The 18,900-nt window shown below is 49.7% G+C and overlaps 1 protein-coding gene across 2 annotated transcripts in view; it reads right to left on the bottom strand.

Moving 5' to 3' along the window:
* The window catches only part of GAD1 (glutamate decarboxylase 1), a 42,984-nt gene that overhangs the window by 23,850 nt on the left and 234 nt on the right, over window positions 1-18,900 (bottom strand). Inside the window, exons 2-7 of one of the 2 annotated variants that reach the window (XM_005671944.4) lie at window positions 18,597-18,783; window positions 17,332-17,476; window positions 13,842-13,904; window positions 7,898-8,056; window positions 5,671-5,913; window positions 787-877 (exon numbers count right to left, since the gene is read on the bottom strand). In XM_005671944.4, coding sequence (XP_005672001.1) covers window positions 787-877; window positions 5,671-5,913; window positions 7,898-8,056; window positions 13,842-13,904; window positions 17,332-17,476; window positions 18,597-18,734 — 839 coding nt within the window. In that variant the 5' untranslated portion in view covers window positions 18,735-18,783. 2 annotated transcript variants of the gene reach the window in all.

Genomic DNA, 18,900 nt, shown 5'->3' with positions numbered 1-18,900 from the left:
ATCATTAAGAAATATGGAGTCTCAGATAAACAAGTACTGGGGGCATTATATTAACACTGCTGTATGATATACGGGAACATTGTTAAGAGAGTAGATCCTAAGAGTTCTCATCAGAAGGAGAATTTTTTTTCTTTTATTACATCTATATGAGATGATGGATTTTAAAGAACCTATTATGGTAATCATTTCACAACATTTGTAAATCAAATGATCATGCTGTACACCTTTAAAAAAGGAAATATGGAGTCTTTTAATATGAAGTTTCACACTAAAATTTGAAATCTAGAGTTATTATTTCTCATGATCATGCTCTTAAATTGCATTACTTAGTTAAAAAACAATCGATCATGGAATTCTCATTGTGGCTCAGCGGTAACAAACCTACTATCCATGAAGACACAGGTTCGATCCCTGGTCTTGCTCACTGGGTTAAGTATCTATCTGGTGTCGTCATGAGCTATGGTGTAGGTCACAGACGCAACTCAGATTCCTCGTTGCTATGGCTGCGTCATAGGTTGGCAGCTGCAGTTTTGATTAGACCCCTAGCCTGGGAATCTCCATATGCCACAGGTGCGGCCCTAAAAAGAAAAAAAAAAAAAAAAGCTGATCATCAAGTATTGACCATTAACTCAGAACTGTGATAAACCTAAAAGATTTTAAGAGAAAAAATGACTAGGGAAACTGTAATAAAAATTATTATAGAACCACTGGAATTGGACTTTTTAATGCAAGAAGCCATATTCATACATCATTGCTGCTTACATGAAAATAATATGTAGGACTTACATATTGGTATTGGCAGTTGATGTCAGCCACTCGCCGGCTAAACCAATGATATCCAGTCCAGTGGAGAGCTGGTTGAAAAATCGAGGATGACCTAAAGAGATGAGTAACAGACAAGTATCAAAGCAACCTCATATTTTTCAAGCTGTTTTCAAAGCAAAAGCTCTGTTCCACTGGGCCACACTGATGGGACCTTCATCCCAATAGTCTAATGGGGCTGCCCAAGAATACTGGAGAAGGAAGAGCAGGTTGACCCACACTACCAGCTTTAGCATTGAGGATGTCCCCAAGCTCCTATGTTTCTAACTAATGTTTTTAAACTAAAAAAAAAAAAAAAATCCAGTGTCGTAAAACTAATATTCCGTCCAATATCATATTTGTGGATTTCCCAATGAGCTGCTCTGTTGTATTTATTTACATTTCATTACAAATCAGGGTGGGGTGGTCCTAGTTTTCTCCAAAAGCATTTCAAATTTTAATTTAACATCTCAAGGATTTAATCCCCAAATCAAGGTATGCTGATGGAGGAGGCGAGGCAGCAGGCCTCAGAGAGGGCCTGTGGCCGTGTGGACCAAAACCAGGGAAAGTGCCAGTTCTGAGGCTGATGCCGGAGGGCGTGCCATCACTCTCTAAGTCTCTCTGTCAATCAAACACAACGTCAAGCATTGGTGTGTGTTGCCCACATATAGTCAAGTGACTGTTAAACTAAATTTATTTATGGTGATGACCTGGCATCTGCTCTGTGAAACAGGGCAGACACAGCCTCATTCGCTCATTGAGTTGTTGGTAGAATAATTATTACTATGTAATTTGAAAGCCCTTTTCACCTCACTGCATGCTTTATCAGTCTTTGTTCTCAGCAATTTCAGGATTATTGCCAAGTTTTGGCCAACTTGGCGTTCACAGGAAAACTCAAGCCCACATCAGCAGGCTTGGCTGGGCTGTCACGAAGGAGTCAACGCAATAGATTATCTAGGGGTATGTGGCAGAGAACTGGTGTAAAAAGATGTGCTGACTGCTGTGTTTCCAACGGAAATTGCTTTTGCCTCTGAAATAACTGTCAGCTAATGTTGGAATGTTCCTCATCTAAATCCCCTCTCTGAGAAAGTCTATTCTTCCCTCCGTGTGACGGAGACTCATTCAGAATATCAGGACTAGGACTTCTTATATCAGAACATACCAATCCCTTGCACCTCAAGAGTCCTGAAAAAATAATGCTGATCTTTAGAAAAAATAAAAGAAGTCTAAATATTAATCTTAGCGTAAAAACAAGGCCAGATTCCAGATATTCATTTAGCTTACTCTAAATAGCTTAAGCTTGTCCTTTTCACTCTACTCTGCTCAGTGCTAACAAAATCTATAAGAGCTCCTAAAAATAACTACTTTTGTTGAAATCCCTTACAAATATATATGCAAATCCCACTTGAAAACTTTTAACAACAAACATTTTATTTTAAGATAGGACTGAATCATTAATGCAATCACACTGTTTGACAATGTATCAAAACCCTGTGGCGTGGCAGAGACAAAAGATGGACATAGACATAAATGCTCTCAAACAAAATGAAAGTATCTCATTGTCTATTCAAATGCTGAGGACACAAAGCCCCCTCCGTGCCCCCGCTGTTGCCATATCTTACTTTTTTCTTATGGCTACAGCCTAATGTCCCCAAGTCATATACCAGAATTTCTACCAAGTGACAAAATGACTTGGTCTAAATTTCAATTTCAACTCTCTATAGTCAATGAAAATACTAACAGATGATAGACGTGGAACTGAGCAGCACAGGACTTAGAGTAATTTTTTAAAGTAAGGTTTTTTAACAAATAAACTTCAAGAAAAAAAAGATGGAGTTCCCGTCGTGGCGCAGTGGTTAACGAATCCGACTAGGAACCATGAGGTCGCGGGTTCGGTCCCTGCCCTTGCTCAGTGGGTTAACGATCCGGCGTTGCCGTGAGCTGTGGTGTAGGTTGCAGACGCGGCTCGGATCCCGCGTTGCTGTAGCTCTGCGTAGGCCGGTGGCTACAGCTCCGATTAGACCCCTAGCCTGGGAACCTCCATATGCCGCGGGAGCGGCCCAAGATATAGCAACAACAGCAACAACAACATCAACAACAACAGACAAAAAGACAAAAAAGACAAAAAAAAAAAAAAAAAGAAAAAAAAGAGATGGAGGAGGAAATCCATTGATTAAGAGACATATTAAGCAACTGTAATGTAGGGGACATATTTGGATCCTGAATCAGACAGACTGTAACAAATAAAACATCTAGGACATTAATGAGACAATTGGAAATGCGAATGCTATGTGATGTTAGGAACTCTAAATTTTTTTTGATGTACCAGTGATAATCTGGGTTTTTTAAAGAGCCTTGAGGATGAAGAACATTTATGAATGAAATAATGTGTTGGGGTTGGCTTCCATATAATATAGAAGAGAGGGAAGAGAGTGGGGGGACAGGTAAAACAAAATTGGCAAGAGCTGATAATAGCTGAAGCTGGGTGTTGGGTATATAGAGTTTATTGTACTATTTTCCTTTTGAATAAATTTGAGGTTTCCATGATAAAAAGTTCAAAAAGGAAAACTAAGGAAGTTGGCATATCTACTTTGACTAATACATGGAGAATCTCTAAATACCGTTTCTTTTGCAGAAATCATTGTTAATTTGCAGATACATTTCTAAATGCCATCATCACCTCTCCACAAACTGTACCCAGATCGGTATATTTCCATTCCTAAACTCAATTATTTTGGTTGAGCACTAATACCCTCAAAAAAAATCTTCCCCTGTGCGGAACACCCATAGCTTTACTCTATTGTTCCAGAAACTATATCTAAACGACAGACCAGCAATCAGGAACTGTGTTTTCCCATGGCAGCAACAGAACACTTTGCCAGGGTCCATACCCTGAGATGCAGGTGTCACTCTGCCTAAAGATTATAAACTCTACAAATACAAATTATCTGAAGAATAGGGATGGATGGCTGCAGGCTAAACATCCACGTGCATTCATACACTGGATTCTAATAAGAGTCCATGCTTCTCTGAGCATGTGATACTTTAATTTTGAGGGCAATAGGAATTGCTATTATGACAAATCCACATATTTTTCTCTGTGGGGCAACACTATTCTGAGTGATCATGATAAAAGTATGTGGCCTCAGCTCTCTGAGGAAGTGGATGGGTTAAGATGGACAAAATAAAAAATACTGAACCAAAGTTAGTCGAGCTGAAACATACATGGAGAATTCTGATTCTTTTTTTGTTTTTTTTCAGCCAAATAACACTACTTAATCTCCATCAGGAATAGATGAGCCGTGAGACCAAGGTGTAATGAAACTGAAGACCATGCATTTCTTTAAAAATCAAGCACAGACTTTAATTGAGTCTTGTCCATCCTGCAGTTAGTCAAGGAATCTGCACTTACTACAGTGGTATTGGCAGACCTCAAAAGCTGTTTGGGATTTTTTTCATTTAAAAATGTCTCTCTGGCCAGCCTCATGATTTCATTATAACACTTGCTTTTGACATCCAATAGCCTTACTTAGCTCTATTACCACAACCTTCCCGGTCATATCTTTAAATGACTAGGAAGAATGAGCAGGATAATAAAGGAGGGAGAGAGAAAGAAAAAACAGCAGGCCTTAGGGGCTCAGGGGCTCTCCTGTGGTGACATCTATGCTGTGGACAGCCAATTTCTGTGCATCTGTCTGCCCAAGAGCTCAGGAAAGCCAGGCTACAGTGGGGAAAGACGGGAAAAGAAACCATGGCTTCATTCCTAGGCTTGGAGAGGGCCAGTCAGAGACTCCAAAAGTCCTTGAACTTGAGGCTATTGGAAAGTCACCACTTTGGTCAAGACTGCTGAGTAGAGAAGGTTCCTAGAACATGAAAAGGAGGCAAAAGGGCTTTCTCCAGGGTTCCTTATTGGAGATGGGATTTGGTGCCCCAGGGTATCTAAACTCCAGAGGAGGGAGTGGAATAAGAAGGGTGTATATGTGTGACTTTTTGGCCTAGCCCATAGAAAATGTGCTGGGTTGAATTGTGTCCTGTAAAAGATACGTTCAAGTGTTGACCCCTGGTTCCTCTGAGTGATTTTATTTGGAAATAGGGTCTTTGCAGATGTAATCAAGTTAAGATGAGGCCATTCTGAATTGGGGCAGGCCCTAATTCAAAGAAGAGAGAACTGTGGACACCCACACACGTGAAAAATGTCATGTGACGGTGAAGGCAAAGTTTGGAGTGATGCATCTACAAGCCAAGGAAGTCCTACAACCACCAGAAGCTAAGAGTTGAAGAATGGATCCTTCCCAAGAGTCTTCAGAGGGAGCATGGCCCAGCAGACACCTTGATCTTGAACTTCTAGCCTCCAGAACTGTGAGGGAAGACATTTCTATTGCTGTAAGTCACCTAGTTTGTAGTAGTTTATTATGGAAGCCCTAGGAAACTAATCTAGAAAGCAAAGGAAATGGGTCTGGTTCTCCCCAGTTTCAGGGACAGGCAAGGGTAGGATTTATTGGAATGAACTAGGCATGAAAACGGAAGAGAGAAAAGAGGTAAGAGATGGATATTTCTGCCCTATTTAGCTTGGGACTAGCCTAAAACCAAGAATGAAAACGCTTTATGCAGAACTTGACAGGGAACCCTGCATTTATATCTTTTAAATCAATTTTTACAACACTAAATAAATGATGGGCTTTTGCTAGAGTCCGGCTTTCCCCCAGCCGCCACTGCGTCTGGTCCTTCTGTGGTCATGGATCGCTTTGCTATATTTCCTCACCAGGGCTCATGTTTCTCCTTCAATAGGACTTAGACATCCTGGCTTCTGGCAAAGGTCTAACACGGGGCAAAGTTGCCACCGAGTGTCCACCTGGATTTCACCCTTACCTGTGCGGACCCCATATTTCAGGGTGTCTCTGCAGTCAACCAGGATCTGCTCCAGGGACTCGGGGTGGTCAGAGAGTTCCAAGTTGAAGCCCTCCATGCCTTCCAGCAGCTGGTGCGGGTGATGGAAGTCCAGCACCTTGGTGGAGCGGTCGAATGTCTTGCGGACATAGTTGAGGAGTATGTCCACCACCTCCAGTAGGAACTGCACGGTCTGCTCCTCCCCATTCTTAGCTGGAAGCAGATCTGAGGGAGGAAAGCCAGTGAGTGTTTATCACCTGGCTCATGTCTGGGTTTCCTTGGCTAGGAATCCCTAATATCCATGATGTCTTCATAGACTGAATTTTCTTCCCAGAGACACATGCACAGTGAGAATCTGATGTGCCATCTCACTAGAAAAATGGACATAAGCATGTACATAGAAATTCTGCATAGACTCTCTGAGGGTTCACAGACTTTCTGATAATTAGGCTGCTCATAAATGGAACATTCTGAGAAGCCACCAGCATCCTGCCACCTCAGTTGTCCATCTGGGCACCTGTCAGGTGTCTGATGCACAGGGCTTTTCTCTTGCTCCCTTAGTATCAGGTATGTCCCTGTACATCTGGCTTAGATATTGGGCTTCTGGTTTGGTGTTACTATGTGCTCGATCTGTTGCTGGTGGAGGGAAAAGGTTCTGTGGGTAGAGGCTGAGGTTCCCCTGAAGAGAGTGGTTCTTTAGGGTGTCGTTTTTTTTTAAATTTTTTTATTTTTTTAAGGGCTGCACCTGGGGCATATTGGAGCCACAGCTATTAGCTAGGGGGCAAATTGGAGCCACAGCTATTAGCCTATGCCACAGCCACAGCAACGTGGGATCCCAGCCTAGTCTGCGACCTACACCAGAGCTTACAGCAATGCTGGATTCCCAACCCACTGAGCAAGACCAGGGATTGAACCTGCATCCTCATAGATACTAGTAATATTCATTTCCACTGTGCCACAACGGGAACTCCCTTTAGGCTGTCCTTAGATAGAAAGCTAGAGCCAGAACGCAAGGCTCAGGAAGGTGGAAGACGGAACTCCTGCCTTTCTCTTGACCTTATCCTTTTGGGCTTGGACTTCGGGATGCTTGGAGGTGACTGTGGGTTCCAGCCTCTGTTAGGCAGAGTTAGGCTGGGGGTGTTGCCAGGGAGGAAAGGTGTAGGGGGCTCCAACTGAAGTTGTCAGCCACAGCTCGAGAACAGCTCAAGGACATCATATGGCTACATATGATGCTCTGTGTCTATTCCTTGGATCATCTCTCTAAGGTTTAGTGAGCCTGTGTACTCTTCTGGTCTGGCCTCCATTGCTTGTGTTCCTGGAAAGGGGTGGTGGTGGGTTTACCTTTGAGCTGGTTGGGAAAGACTGGGAAAGCACTTCCTGAACCTGGGTTGTGGGGGCAGCAGTAATGAATGGAAGATCTCCAAAAGGAAAATGAGTTTCAGGACAGCATTTGGCTGTGAGGTGCAGTGACACAGTGTCCCCACAGGGTGACTTTGTTGTTGCTGCCACCACCCTTAGAGAATAAGTGCTATTAAGGGAATCACTGGATTTTCGTATGTGAAAAATTTCTTTGGATTCTGAGATTTTATGAATCTATATTTTCCCTGCAAGTGTCTTTAGAGTTGGCTGTTTAAATGATTGCCTTCATCCAGCTTTTGTTTTTTCTGTTTTCTTTTCTTTTCTTTTCTTTTTTGTCTTTTCTAGGGCCGCACCTGTGGCATATAGAGTTTCCTAGGCTAGGGGTCTAATCAGAGCTGTAGGCACTGGTCTTCGCCAGAGCCAGGCAATGCCAGATCTGAGCTGTATCTGCAACCTACACCACAGCTCACAGCAATGCCAGATCCTTAACCCGCTGAGCGAGGCCAGGGATCAAACCCGCAACCTCACGGTTCCTAGTCAGATTCGCTAACCACTGAGCCAAGAAGGGAACTCCTCATCCAGGTTTTTTTTTTTTTTTTTTTCATTCAATGAACTTATTGCATTTATAGTTGTCTCATCCAGCTTTTGGATGATGGAGACCTGGACAGTAGGGAGGAAGGAGGGAGTATTTCATATTCAAATGTTGGAAAAACAGTTTTGAAATGGGTCAGACAGAGTAATGGCAGAATTGCTAAAAAGAAGTAAAATTTCAGGAAAAAGTAAAGTCGCTCCAATAAGGAACCTATTGGACAGCACCAGGGCTGGGGGTGGGGCTGGGGGTGGGGACTACCTCGAGCGAACAGGTTGGAGAAGTCGGTCTCTGTGCGCCGGAAGCGGCCATCCCTGTCGCTGTTTTCACAGGACAGTAGGTTCTTGGAGGACTGCCTCTCCTTGAAGGCGCTCACAAGCCTGCTCTTCTCTTCCAGGCTGTTGGTCCTTTGCAGGAAGCCTGCAGCACAGGAAGCTGGGTCAGAGGAAGTGCCCTGAAATGCCAGCCTCCGAGGGTCAGATGCTAGCCTGGGTCGACTCTCCAAGCAGGGTTTCTCCTGAGAAGAAGCTGAGTGTCTGGGTTTTATATGTAAGGGCTCTGGCACTGCTCGCCTTCAGGCGGGGAGGGGACAGTGCCAAGTGTCATCAGTGGCACAGACCCAGTCATGCAAGAGAGGAAAACAGTAAGTGAAGCCCATTCTCCTCTCTGAACATGACAGTGAACGCAGAATTAAGTCAATTGGACAGCTTCCACTCCAGTAACCAGCCCCAGGATGGGGTTTTAAAGGAAGGGACGCAAACGGAGAGGATGCTGCCAGCACTGCGTTTATGGGCTGTGCAACTGGAGGGAGGAGGAGGTGACGACCAGCAGAGGCAGGAGGGGGTGGGGACCAGTATTGAGGATTGGGGAAGATGCTTTTCTTGGGCATCAGGTAAATGCTACCAGGGTTGAATGTAAGTTTGATTCTTCTGACCCAAACTTGAGGTGCCACTTTTCCTGCAGCACCCTGTCTCCTAGAATAAAGCTATTGGGGAAAGAGACAAGAAAAGCCTAAAATTGTATGTGTGGTGACATTTAATTCTATAAATACTTACTGAGCATCTATTGTGGAAAAGATCTGTGCTAAGCATTTAGGATGGGGAACCAAGAGTAATGAGACAGTTCCCCTCTTTTCTAGGAGCCTACAGTTTGGCAGATGGTAACCAACAATGTAATGAAGCTAGAAAACCATCCACGAACTTGACGGAGATGAACTCTGAGCCCAGGGTGGGATTCAAAGTGCCTCCCCTCTGCCCCTCAGGAGCAGAAATCTCTCCCACCCAAGGTGAGCAGTACAAATACCACCAGGAGCAAACCCAGAAGCAGGCTGAGCCAAAAGCGCTGGAGATCCTGCCAACCTGAAGCACATTTCACCCCTCGGTACCTCTGCCCGTCCCCTCTGGAGCCTGGGGCCTGCAGGCTTGGTCCTTCCCTCAGCATCCCCTCTAATTCAGCCTCAATCTTAGTATGACATGCAATGCCCTGAAAAGAGGAAGAAAGTGCTAAGCTTCTTGCTGACCCCAAAGCTGTCTCTTGTAGATACCAAGATCGCTGGGGAGCCACACAACGTCACAAGGCAGGCTTGGAGGGAAGTTCCAGGAGGTTCAAGGAGAGGCGAGCTACTCTGGGGAATTCAGCTTTATTTCCCCAGGACTGCAATTCAGCGGTGGGGGGTGGAGGAAGGAGGGATGCAGGGGGAAGGCTGTGTGATTAGCATCCTCCCACTCAGGGGTGGGGGAGGGCTATTTCTGGAGGGAAGAATCAGAAGGCAGGAGCACCAGGCCTTTAATTGTTCCCAACTCCTTTAAAACTTATCACTAAAGCCCCACAGGACATCAAAAGGGGGAAATACACTGTCACAGAGCTCCACGCTTGGAAATGAAGATGGGAGGTATATTCCCTCCCTCACCTCTTCTCCTCCTTTCTGAGTCCTCCTCCAAACCTCTCGAGTCTAAAAGCAGAAGCCAGCACCTATTTGCCAGAGGGATGCATGATCACCTGGATCCTGAGTGAGACTGCTCCCCCGTGCCCAGAACAGACAGCTGGGGGACTTGCCAGGCTGACAAGGCCAAGTCCATGTGCCGTAATGGAGACAAAGTCCTGCCTAGCTGAACTCCTGCTCCACAGGGCTCTGACCTCTGGTTGGCTTGGACTCATTCTCTGGAAAATTCTTAAGTCTCTCTGCCTTAGCAACTCCCTTCCTCTGGGAAAGGACCTAGGGCTCCCATTTGGGCTTCAGATATTTTCTCCAAAGGAGGGCTGGACACAGGCTTTCCCACAGGTGTCCTGGTAGAGATAAAAGATGACAATTTTGACATAACTTTAAACCTGCATCCCTTTCCTGGACCACTCTTCCTGGAGTGCACTAGGAATCAGTGTTTTCTACACATCTTGTAATTATCTTATGAAGAGCACATTTACACTGCATTATAATTTGCATTAAAAACCATTAATTTGCCAGTATAAACATTTAATGGATATACTATAGGAATAACAATCTTTTGGGAGGTATTTGTTTTCTAAAACATTGGGAGCCTCACACACACACACACACAATAATAAATAAAAAATAAAAAAAAAAGGAAAAAGAAAAAGAAAAAAGAAAAAAGTCAATGACTCAGGTCTCTCTGGACACTGAGAGACTCTGGAAGGAACAGTCTGCCTCTCCAAGGGTGATGAGGTGGTGAGTAACAGTGAGGTCAGTGCTCTGACAACTTCCCTGGCTAGCAAGGGGTCCTGGAAGCAGAGGTCCCCGAGACTGAAGCAGATTGTTACTCCCTCTTGCTTTACCCCTCAGCTGTGAGGACACAGTTTAAGCCTCTGAGTAACTAACAGTTTAAGCCTCTGAGTAACTGGTAACTCAGCTCAACATTCTTAAGAGGCAGATAGGTAAGCCAAGGAGAGCCAATGCTGCATTTGGCTTTGGGCAGGTTGTGGCGAGCTTCAAGGGCAGAATAGGAGGCAAGCCAAGTCATGACTCCACCTCTGGACCAAGGGGAGATCCCACTGCTGGTTCCTCAATGCTGCCCCAGACTCAAAGGCCTCATCAGCCCTGTGAGTCGGGGAAAGTGTGAGGAACTTGAGTGCACCCAGCTCAAGACCGTTGTTTCCAAGTGGGGCTTTGAGCTGTGCCTGGCAAAAGGGCACATGGCCCAGGGGGCATGGGAGGCTGAAAGCCCATACCCCCTGCTCTTGCTTACCAAGCTGTAGCACAGAGCTGCATCTCCCTAGTGGAAGGGGCTCTTTTCCTGATTTTTCTGGGCCAGCTCTCTCCCTACCACACACACCTTTTTTTTTTTTTTTTTTTTTTAATTTCAATAGAATCCATGAATACAGAATATTTGAAGTCGCTGTATGTTTAAAAGTTGGCAACTGACACAAAATTAAACACACACATTACAAGCACACACACATACTCTGCATGGGCTAAATAAAACAGCTCAGGACTGTAATTGGCAGCCGGTTGGGGGCCTCTGCATAAAGAAGTGATTGAGGCCCAAGGACACACTGCGAAGATAGCAGAACCCAGAGCCAGAATTTAGGGCTCCTTGCATCTGCTTCTATTTAGGTCATGCCACCATGCCTGCAGCCATCCCACTCTATCTCTTGGCAAGACCCTCCATTTCTTCTGGCTGATTGCTCTCCCGGGGGGATTCTGCCTCCAGAGGGGTTCTGCTGGTGAGACCAGGGGCTTTCCTTTAGGCTTTGTTTCTTGGGAGTGGAGGGTGGGGATCCAGAACAGGGGATAGGAGAGTGGGTGGGGGTTGAATCTTGGCAAACACACTGAAGATGCTTAACAGGAGTCATCCAGGGCAATGGATTTGGAAGTGAGATGACCATTAGCCCCTCAGCTGTCTTAAGGTGAACAGTCAAATCAACCTGCATAATATTGGGTCAAGATGGCCCCCTTCAAGCCCATGAGGATCTGGGATGAAGGGAGTGGAAGAATCTGTGTGTGGAGGACAAGAAGGGGCTGCGGATTTGGGTCAAAACCAAAGACTGCACTTTGCTTCGATAACCAGATTAAAATGGAAAGCCAGAGTTGGCCCAAAGTATGGAAAATAAATCCTCCTGGTGTTCTGCCTTCTTTCAGAATCAAACCTAACGTTAAGTCTCCTAACTGGTGGCCCTCAAAACAAGGATTTTAGCAGAAAGCAATTTCCCCTCAACACACTACCAGCCCTCTCCTGTCACAGGGGTTGCAACTTTCCTGAAATCAGTATTGGGGAGGTGGGTAGAAAGAGAAGAAACTCCCGAGAATGGTAGCCCCTAAATGACCAAGATCCCTCTCTCAGGGGAAGGTGATGCAAATTTCTATTCCCTTAACCCTGTTCCTGGACACCTATGCCCTGACCGGGGATGCGCCTGCCCCTTTACCCTTTCCGGCACTTCAGGTGCGTCCTCGGAAGGGTCTTTAGACTTTTTCTTCTCCCAGACTCCAAGGGCTTGCAGTCGGGGCAGCAGGGGACACCACCCCGGGGCCGAAGCCAGGAAGCAGGGATAGGGATGGATGAAAGCCGCCCGCCAGGCAAGCCAAGTTCCGCAGGGAAGGCAGCCCTCCTCCCAAACCTCTTCCACCCTGTCCTCGACCGTGGCGGGCGCCCTGGGCTCGCTCAGTTCTGCTTGCCCGGCTGCATGACAATGACGGCTGCTGAAGCCGAGCGCCACGGCCGCCGAAGGGACCTGGCGCGAAACGGGCCATTAAGCTGGGAATGGCGGCTGGGGGGAGGGGGCTATTTATAGAACAAAGCTCGGCCACCGCCAGCTGCCCCCGCGCAGGGACCTGGCCCCAGCCTCGCCCCTCGGGCCTCGAGTGCTGGGGAGAGGGCCAAACCCCAGGGCCTCCCCGCCGCAGGGCTAGGCTTTCCCTGCAAATGGCTGGGTCCTGGAGTTGAACAACCCTTCCTCACCGTAAATGCTTCTGGGATCAAGGGGACAGAGCTCCAGAAACACAGGGTGGGCGCTGCGCGGCAAAGCGGGGAAGGGAGGGCGACTCCCATAAGCTGCTAAATAGCCCCTCTCGTTCCAGCCACAAACTGCCGCCGCTCTGGGGTCCCCGGTTGCGGGGCAGCTGGGAAATTCAGGCCCAGAGACCACCCGCTTGCCTGCTCGCTTTCGGGAGCTCCCGGCGCTGGGCGGGCGGACAGGCGGCGCGGGCTCCGCCGCTATCTCCCTCTTGCAGCAGCTGACGGATGGCCCTTTAATAAGCCCCTCGTTAATCTTCCCTCGCCTCTCCACCCCCAGCCCGGGGACGTCCGTATTTTCTGGCCCGATAAGGCTAGAGATTTTAGACGGTGAAATGTAGCAAGGAAAGCAAGTCCTCATTGTTCAGCCGGAGCCACTCAGCTGTGTCCCTTCGAACAAATTTCCTTTTTTCCTTTAAAAAAATTACACCCCTTGGGCGTTTTCATTTCAGACCGTCATGTCTCCGGAGAGCAGTTTTTTCTCCCCTCCAGCTCCCAGATCTATTTTCCTTCCTCTCTGGCAAACGTACCGGATACCCCTTTCCCTCTTGCGGCTCCCCGCACCCGCCCCGCCTGCCCCCTTTCCCTGTCCTTCTCTCCTCCAACGACAAGCACAGCAAACCCTCGATCTTGGGCCGCCTACACCTCCTCCAGGCAGGCCACCGAGGGCTGCAGGCAATCTTTTCTCTTGGCCTCCGAGGCCTCAAAGAACGAAATCTGAATCCGTTGTGACATCTCGGGGCAAAAATGTTCAGCCGAGAAAGCCACTTTCAAAGCGTGATGGTAGAGCGGAAAGGGGTAAGACGTGTCAGCCACCCCTAAGGCGAATATCTCACCTTGGGCTTGCTCTTCTGGAAACCCAGACCTTTTCACACCGCCTTCGGGACAGGCAGGCCCGGTGCCGGGATCAGCACGGCCCCCGGTGCGGGGCAAGAAAGACCGGGCTGCCGCGCGGGGGCGCTGTGCTCGCGCTCGCGCCGGCTGGGGAAGCCCAGTAGTCTCAAGGGGCCCCGGGGACTCCCTCGGAAAAGGTACCTCAGGGACTTATCAAGAGAGGGGAGAGGAGGGTCAAGACCAGTAAGAGGAGCGTCTTCTCCGGGCGTCGGGGCTGTAAACACTTTAGAAAACCAGACCTAAGAGCCAGGATCCCCTTCCACTTACGTCCCAGTCCCACTCTCCCAAACCCGCGAAGCCTGCTCGCCTCACCGTCCAGCGGGGCCCCAGTAGGCCATTTCACTTACCGCAGATCTTCAGCCCTAGTTTTCTGGTGCATCCATGGGCCACGCCACACCAGGTGTCATAGGCTAGAAAGCAAGAGAGGTGCGATCAGTGAGGCTTGTGCGGTCAGTTGGAGACCCGGCTGAGGGCAAAGGTTTTCTGGGAAAGGTGGGGACAGGTCTTCGCCTTTGCGGCTCAATCCAAAGCTCCTTCCCGAAAGGAGCAAAGAGCCAGATCTTTGGGCCGACGACGGGCAGACTGGGGTGCCCACCTGCAACCCACCACACTCCCTTCCCGCTCCTACCTCAGGTACAGAACAGTGTCTCTGAGAGACCATGTACCCAGCGCCCCACCCGGCCTTCAGGTGACCCCAGTAGAGTAGCAGCCGAGGCGGGGTCTGAGTGGGGCAGGGCTGACCCCACTTGGAAGGGGCCAGGCCCAGCCCTTCGGAGTTGCCCAGCCCCACCCGCAGGCCCTGTCCCTTGGTCTCCACCCTGCAGACTCAAAGGGCAACCACTGCAGCCCGGAAAGGGAACACGGAGACATCTGGGACCAACACGTCTCATAATTTCTTGGCGGGTCTCCAGCGGAGTGGCAGCTTAAAATAAACTGGCATGAAATGGGGTCGCGGAAGAGTTCAGGAATTAATTGGGTGAAAAATAGTATTTGACTAGATGATCGGGCTCGCATGGCTGCTCTTCAGTGGGTCCGGGGGAGTTGGTAAGACAATAGTGAGCCTCCAGTCCTTATCCTCTGCCCTCCCTTCCTAACCTGCCCCTCATTAACCTCGGACATCTTGGATCTGGAGCAAGGAAGGCGAAGGGAATCAGCCACTTTTTCCATCTGGGTCTGAATCACCCGCCCAGGCACCACTATATTCTCAAACTCCTACCCTTGGGGTTCAACTTCCAGCCGGGAGCAAAGGATGCCTGCCTGCGGAGCTCCTGTTCAAACTGGTGTGATGGGCCTAGTGGAAAATTCTCTTCAGATTCCTCAAAGCAAGCCTCCTCCAATTGCTCCCATCCCCCACCCCATCCAGCCTGGTGCCTTCAGCCAACTGCGAGTGTTGGCTGTGATAAGGAGAGTGACATCCATTAAACCCGAGGCATCACAGAGCCCCAGCAGGGTGAAGAACCAGCCCGACGTCAGTGAGACAGCATGTCACAGATGGAGTTCCTGCAACGGACAGTAAATCGGTGCAAAAGCGAAACTAATAAAGAGCTATTTCCACTCGATAGAGTGCTTTCATTTTAAACACCAATTCACCTAATCCTCATAACATTACAAAACAAGACAACTGTTTATCTAAGACTCATTTTACAAATAAAATCACTGATATTCAGAGAGGTTAGCAGAGTTTTCCAAGGTCACTCAGCTGTGGCGACGGAGTTCATACCCATCGGACTGCCTTGTAGGATTGAGGATTACGGTGAAAGAAAGGGAAAGAGAGATGGGGAGAGGAAGTGAGAGAGCCCCTTTGATACAAAGAGAGTAGGGAAAACTGAGTGGCAGAGGGCAATGAGAAAAGGGTCTCTGGAGCAAGAGGTGGAGCAAGGTTGTACAATTGAGCAAGACCACCTCCCAGGAGGCCTTGGAGGTGCTGACAAGCAGAGCCAGCTGGACAGGCAGGGCTCAGCAAAGGATGTGTCTGCAAAGGCTGGCGAGAATGAGCCAGGATGTTCACGCCCTGCATCTGGGCTGTTGTGGGGTGCAGAAGGCATTCTCAGGACAGGTGCTGCAAGCTCTTCTCAGGCCCCATCCTCAGCTATCTTCCCCCACCTCCCCGGCTTGTGGAATTTCAGACATGCCAGGCCAAGTGAAAGCTCGGGTCAGCGCCTCTGCTGGGTCTCTGACCCAGGGTTGGGCACATGGGCTCCACCACTGGCTGCCTCTGGGAAGCAGGTGTGCAGGAGGGGTGCAGGACTCAAGGGTAGGTGAACACAGCGGCCACCCAGCCCTGCCAGGCAGCAAAAAAGGGGAAGGAAATGTGGAGAGAACTGGAAAAGAAATCCATCAAGGCCAGATCAACAGACAAAGACTTGCAGGCCTTGTGTTTCTCTTGGCTTGTTCAGACCAGCACTGGTCGCCAGTGCCCGGCTCACATGCCACTAAGGCTGGCGGCTCTCCCGAGCCCCTCTTTGTTGTTGTGGGTAATTGTAGCTTGCATGGGGGTGGGGAGAGAGGGAGCTGCAAAGGGAAGTGGAATGTAGCCTGAGAATTTAAGAGAAGGCCTCCTACCGGGAAGCCAAGGGCAGCACCTAGGGGTTGGACAGAGTGCTTACCCAGTAACACCCCCCTCCCCTTCGTTGATGGGAACAATTGACATTTTCTCAAGCTTATAGGAAGTGCCATAAAAGCAAAGCAATAAGCCCTCCTTCTAACCACACAGCCATCCCTAAAGGTCTTTTTATATAGAAATTCTGGGGCCATTACTGTCTGGAGCCATATATATGGAAGGAGCGCATTTCAATTCAAATTGGAAAAAGGAAAACAACGCCCCCATCTCCGCGCCTCTACGAAGAGGTAGGAAATCAATCTGAACTAAAGATATCCTGGATACGGGTTGAGGAGCTGCACAGAGCTAAGGGTGGGGAAGCAAAAATCTCCCCACCCCTTTTTAATCAGGTTCTCCTTTTCTTCTCTCTTCTGGACATGTCAATTGTTGACAAGTCTTCTGCCCCAGAGCAAAGAAAGCATTGCTCTCTCCTCCTGCCCTGGCAAACCTTCTGATCTCCTCCTGGTCCCCTACTTCTTGCCACTCAGGATGCTGCCCGCTCCTTTTCTGTGTGTGTCTCTGAAATGTAATTAATTGTCTAAAATGTCGAGGCTTAATCTCAAACCATTTTATGCTCCTTTCTCGCCCCTGGCTTTTCCCTCACCAGTCAATAGCTCGACGCAAATTTGGAGCAATTAGGGACCCCGAGTTTTCTAAAAGCTGCAATTAACGTCGAAATTTCCGCTGATTATAGACTTCGAGCACAACGCAGGGGAGAGAGGAGGAGGAGGGAGGCATCAACGAAAGCTGGCGACAGAAAACTCTCTATTCCCATTGAGCCTCCCTGCTCCTCACACCACCCCAGTGCACCGACCCTCGTCGTCTCACCTAGCAAAGAAACCACACACTAAACAAAAACACTCTCTATTCCCGTTGAGCCTCCTGGCTTCTCACACCACCCGAGTGCACTGACCCTCGTCGTCTCGCCTAGCAAAGAAATCACACACTACACAACAAAACAACACTCTCCGCGCGTCCTTCTCCTCGCAGCGGAGCCTCATGGATCACCGCCGCTTGAACCCTGCGTGGTTCCCCATTCTCTTAGCACCCTGGAACTGACTAGCATTCCTGACAGTCTAACGACGACGGCCGGTGGGGACCTGGCTCAGGGCCCCATTTCTTTTCAGCCTCCATCATCTCCGCGCTCTCCCTTCCTTTCCGCCGGCGCAGCCTCCTCACGTCCCAGCGCCCCCATCTTCCCCGCAGTCCATTTCATAGGAAACTGGGGCAGGACCTACTTGTGGGGCGCAGGTTGGTAGTATTGGGGTCCGGTCCCGCGTTCGAGGAGGTTGCGGACGAAGAAGGGGTCGAAGACGCCATCAGCTCGGTCGTCCCAGGGCCTCTGCTGTCCGGGGTCCTCGGCCGGTCGGGTGCAGGAGCAGGCTGCAAAGAGAAGCGAAAGCTGTGCGGGGAGGGCTTCCGGGGTCCGGTGAGCGGGAGGCGACTGAGCCGTGGGAGGCGCGGACGCTCCTGCTGAAGTCCAGGCTGAGGAGAAAGAGGCGACAGGAAGGGCAGCTACCCCTGTGGCTAGGTCAGGGTGCGCTGGGCTGGGGACGGGGAGGGGAGGAGTGCGCGCTAGCTCGGACACACTAGGGCGCGGACAACGTAGCCCCGGGCGGCTCTCCAGTCTGGCTGCGCGGCTGGGCGACCTGGAGGGGAACCCAAGGCCAGTGCGGGTCTCGGGGGCGGGGGTGGTGGTGGTGGTGCGGGGGACTCGGCTAGGAGGGCTAGGAAGGCTCAGAGCGCGATTTTCCAGCCTAGCCACGACAAGCCTTATTGGGCTTTCAGCAGCACGCGGAGAGAAGGCGGGGAGGTTGGGGGGGTGGGGATGGCGCACGGGGCGGGCACGTCTGGTTCGGTGTCTGGTTCCCGTTGTTGTGTCTGGCTAATTCCCTGGAAAGAAGGAGGCTAACTGCTGCGGGGACCGGGGACTTTGGTGAGACAAGGTGAGAGGAAAAAAGGGTCCGTATCTTTACGTTCTCCCTCGGACTTGGCCAGGTAAGAAATACAGTCACCTTGTAGTCCAGACAGCCAGAAAGCAGCGAGTAGGAACCTTGCTTGTCTCCCTCTTGCCCCCCTCTTGCCTCACCCTGCTTTGAGCCATCTCGAAGCCAAGAACAGGGTCGGTTTGGCTTTCTGTATTTCTCCTCCACCCAAGTCTCTGAGGTCCCCGGATTTCTCGCTCTACAGACCCGGAGAGGGTGAGGGAGGCAAGAAAGGAGAACGTCACTGGGGAAACGAACTTGCGCCCAGAGCGCTGGAGGCGGTAGACAGGGATCTGTGCGCGACGCCTCTGCTCTGCGCTCCACGCTGGCGCGATGGCTGCCAAAGGCCAGGGGACAGAGTGCGAGTGAATATGGGTAGATCTAAGAGCTTCAGAGTAGCGCCTGCTGGCCACCGCTTCCACACCCTCCAAAGGACCCCACATCTAACGCAACGCGCGCACTCGCACTGCAACCCGGGCAGCGGGTAGACCGCGGCATCTGGGGAAGTAACAGGTTACCGCTCGGAGTCGCGCCTTCCGCTGCTGCTGGCCTGGAGCCCATTGGTGAGACCGGCGCTCGCAGCCGGGAAGCAGAGGGGAAAATCGCTCTCGCTCCACTTCTGTGCGAGCCTCAGCCTCTGTGCGTCCCCGGGGCATGAATCTCGCTGGTGGGGACAGGATGATTGCGAAGGCTGGGGTCTCTGGGCTGCGCAAGAACAGAGAGCCGGGACTGGGGCAGGCAGGATGCACTCTGCTCGGGAGGGCAGATGGCAGACACTGGAGGTGGGGGCTGGTCAAGAAACCGCGCGCGGGTGAAGAGGAC

This window comes from Sus scrofa, chromosome 15 (genome assembly GCF_054392235.1).
Source record: "Sus scrofa isolate SSC_HxYL_T2T_F1_AM1 chromosome 15, Sscrofa_HxYL_maternal_Yorkshire_Landrace_v2.0, whole genome shotgun sequence".
NCBI lineage: Eukaryota > Metazoa > Chordata > Mammalia > Artiodactyla > Suidae > Sus > Sus scrofa.
Note: the sequence above shows the minus strand (reverse complement) of the source record. Positions and strands in the feature narration are given on the sequence as shown.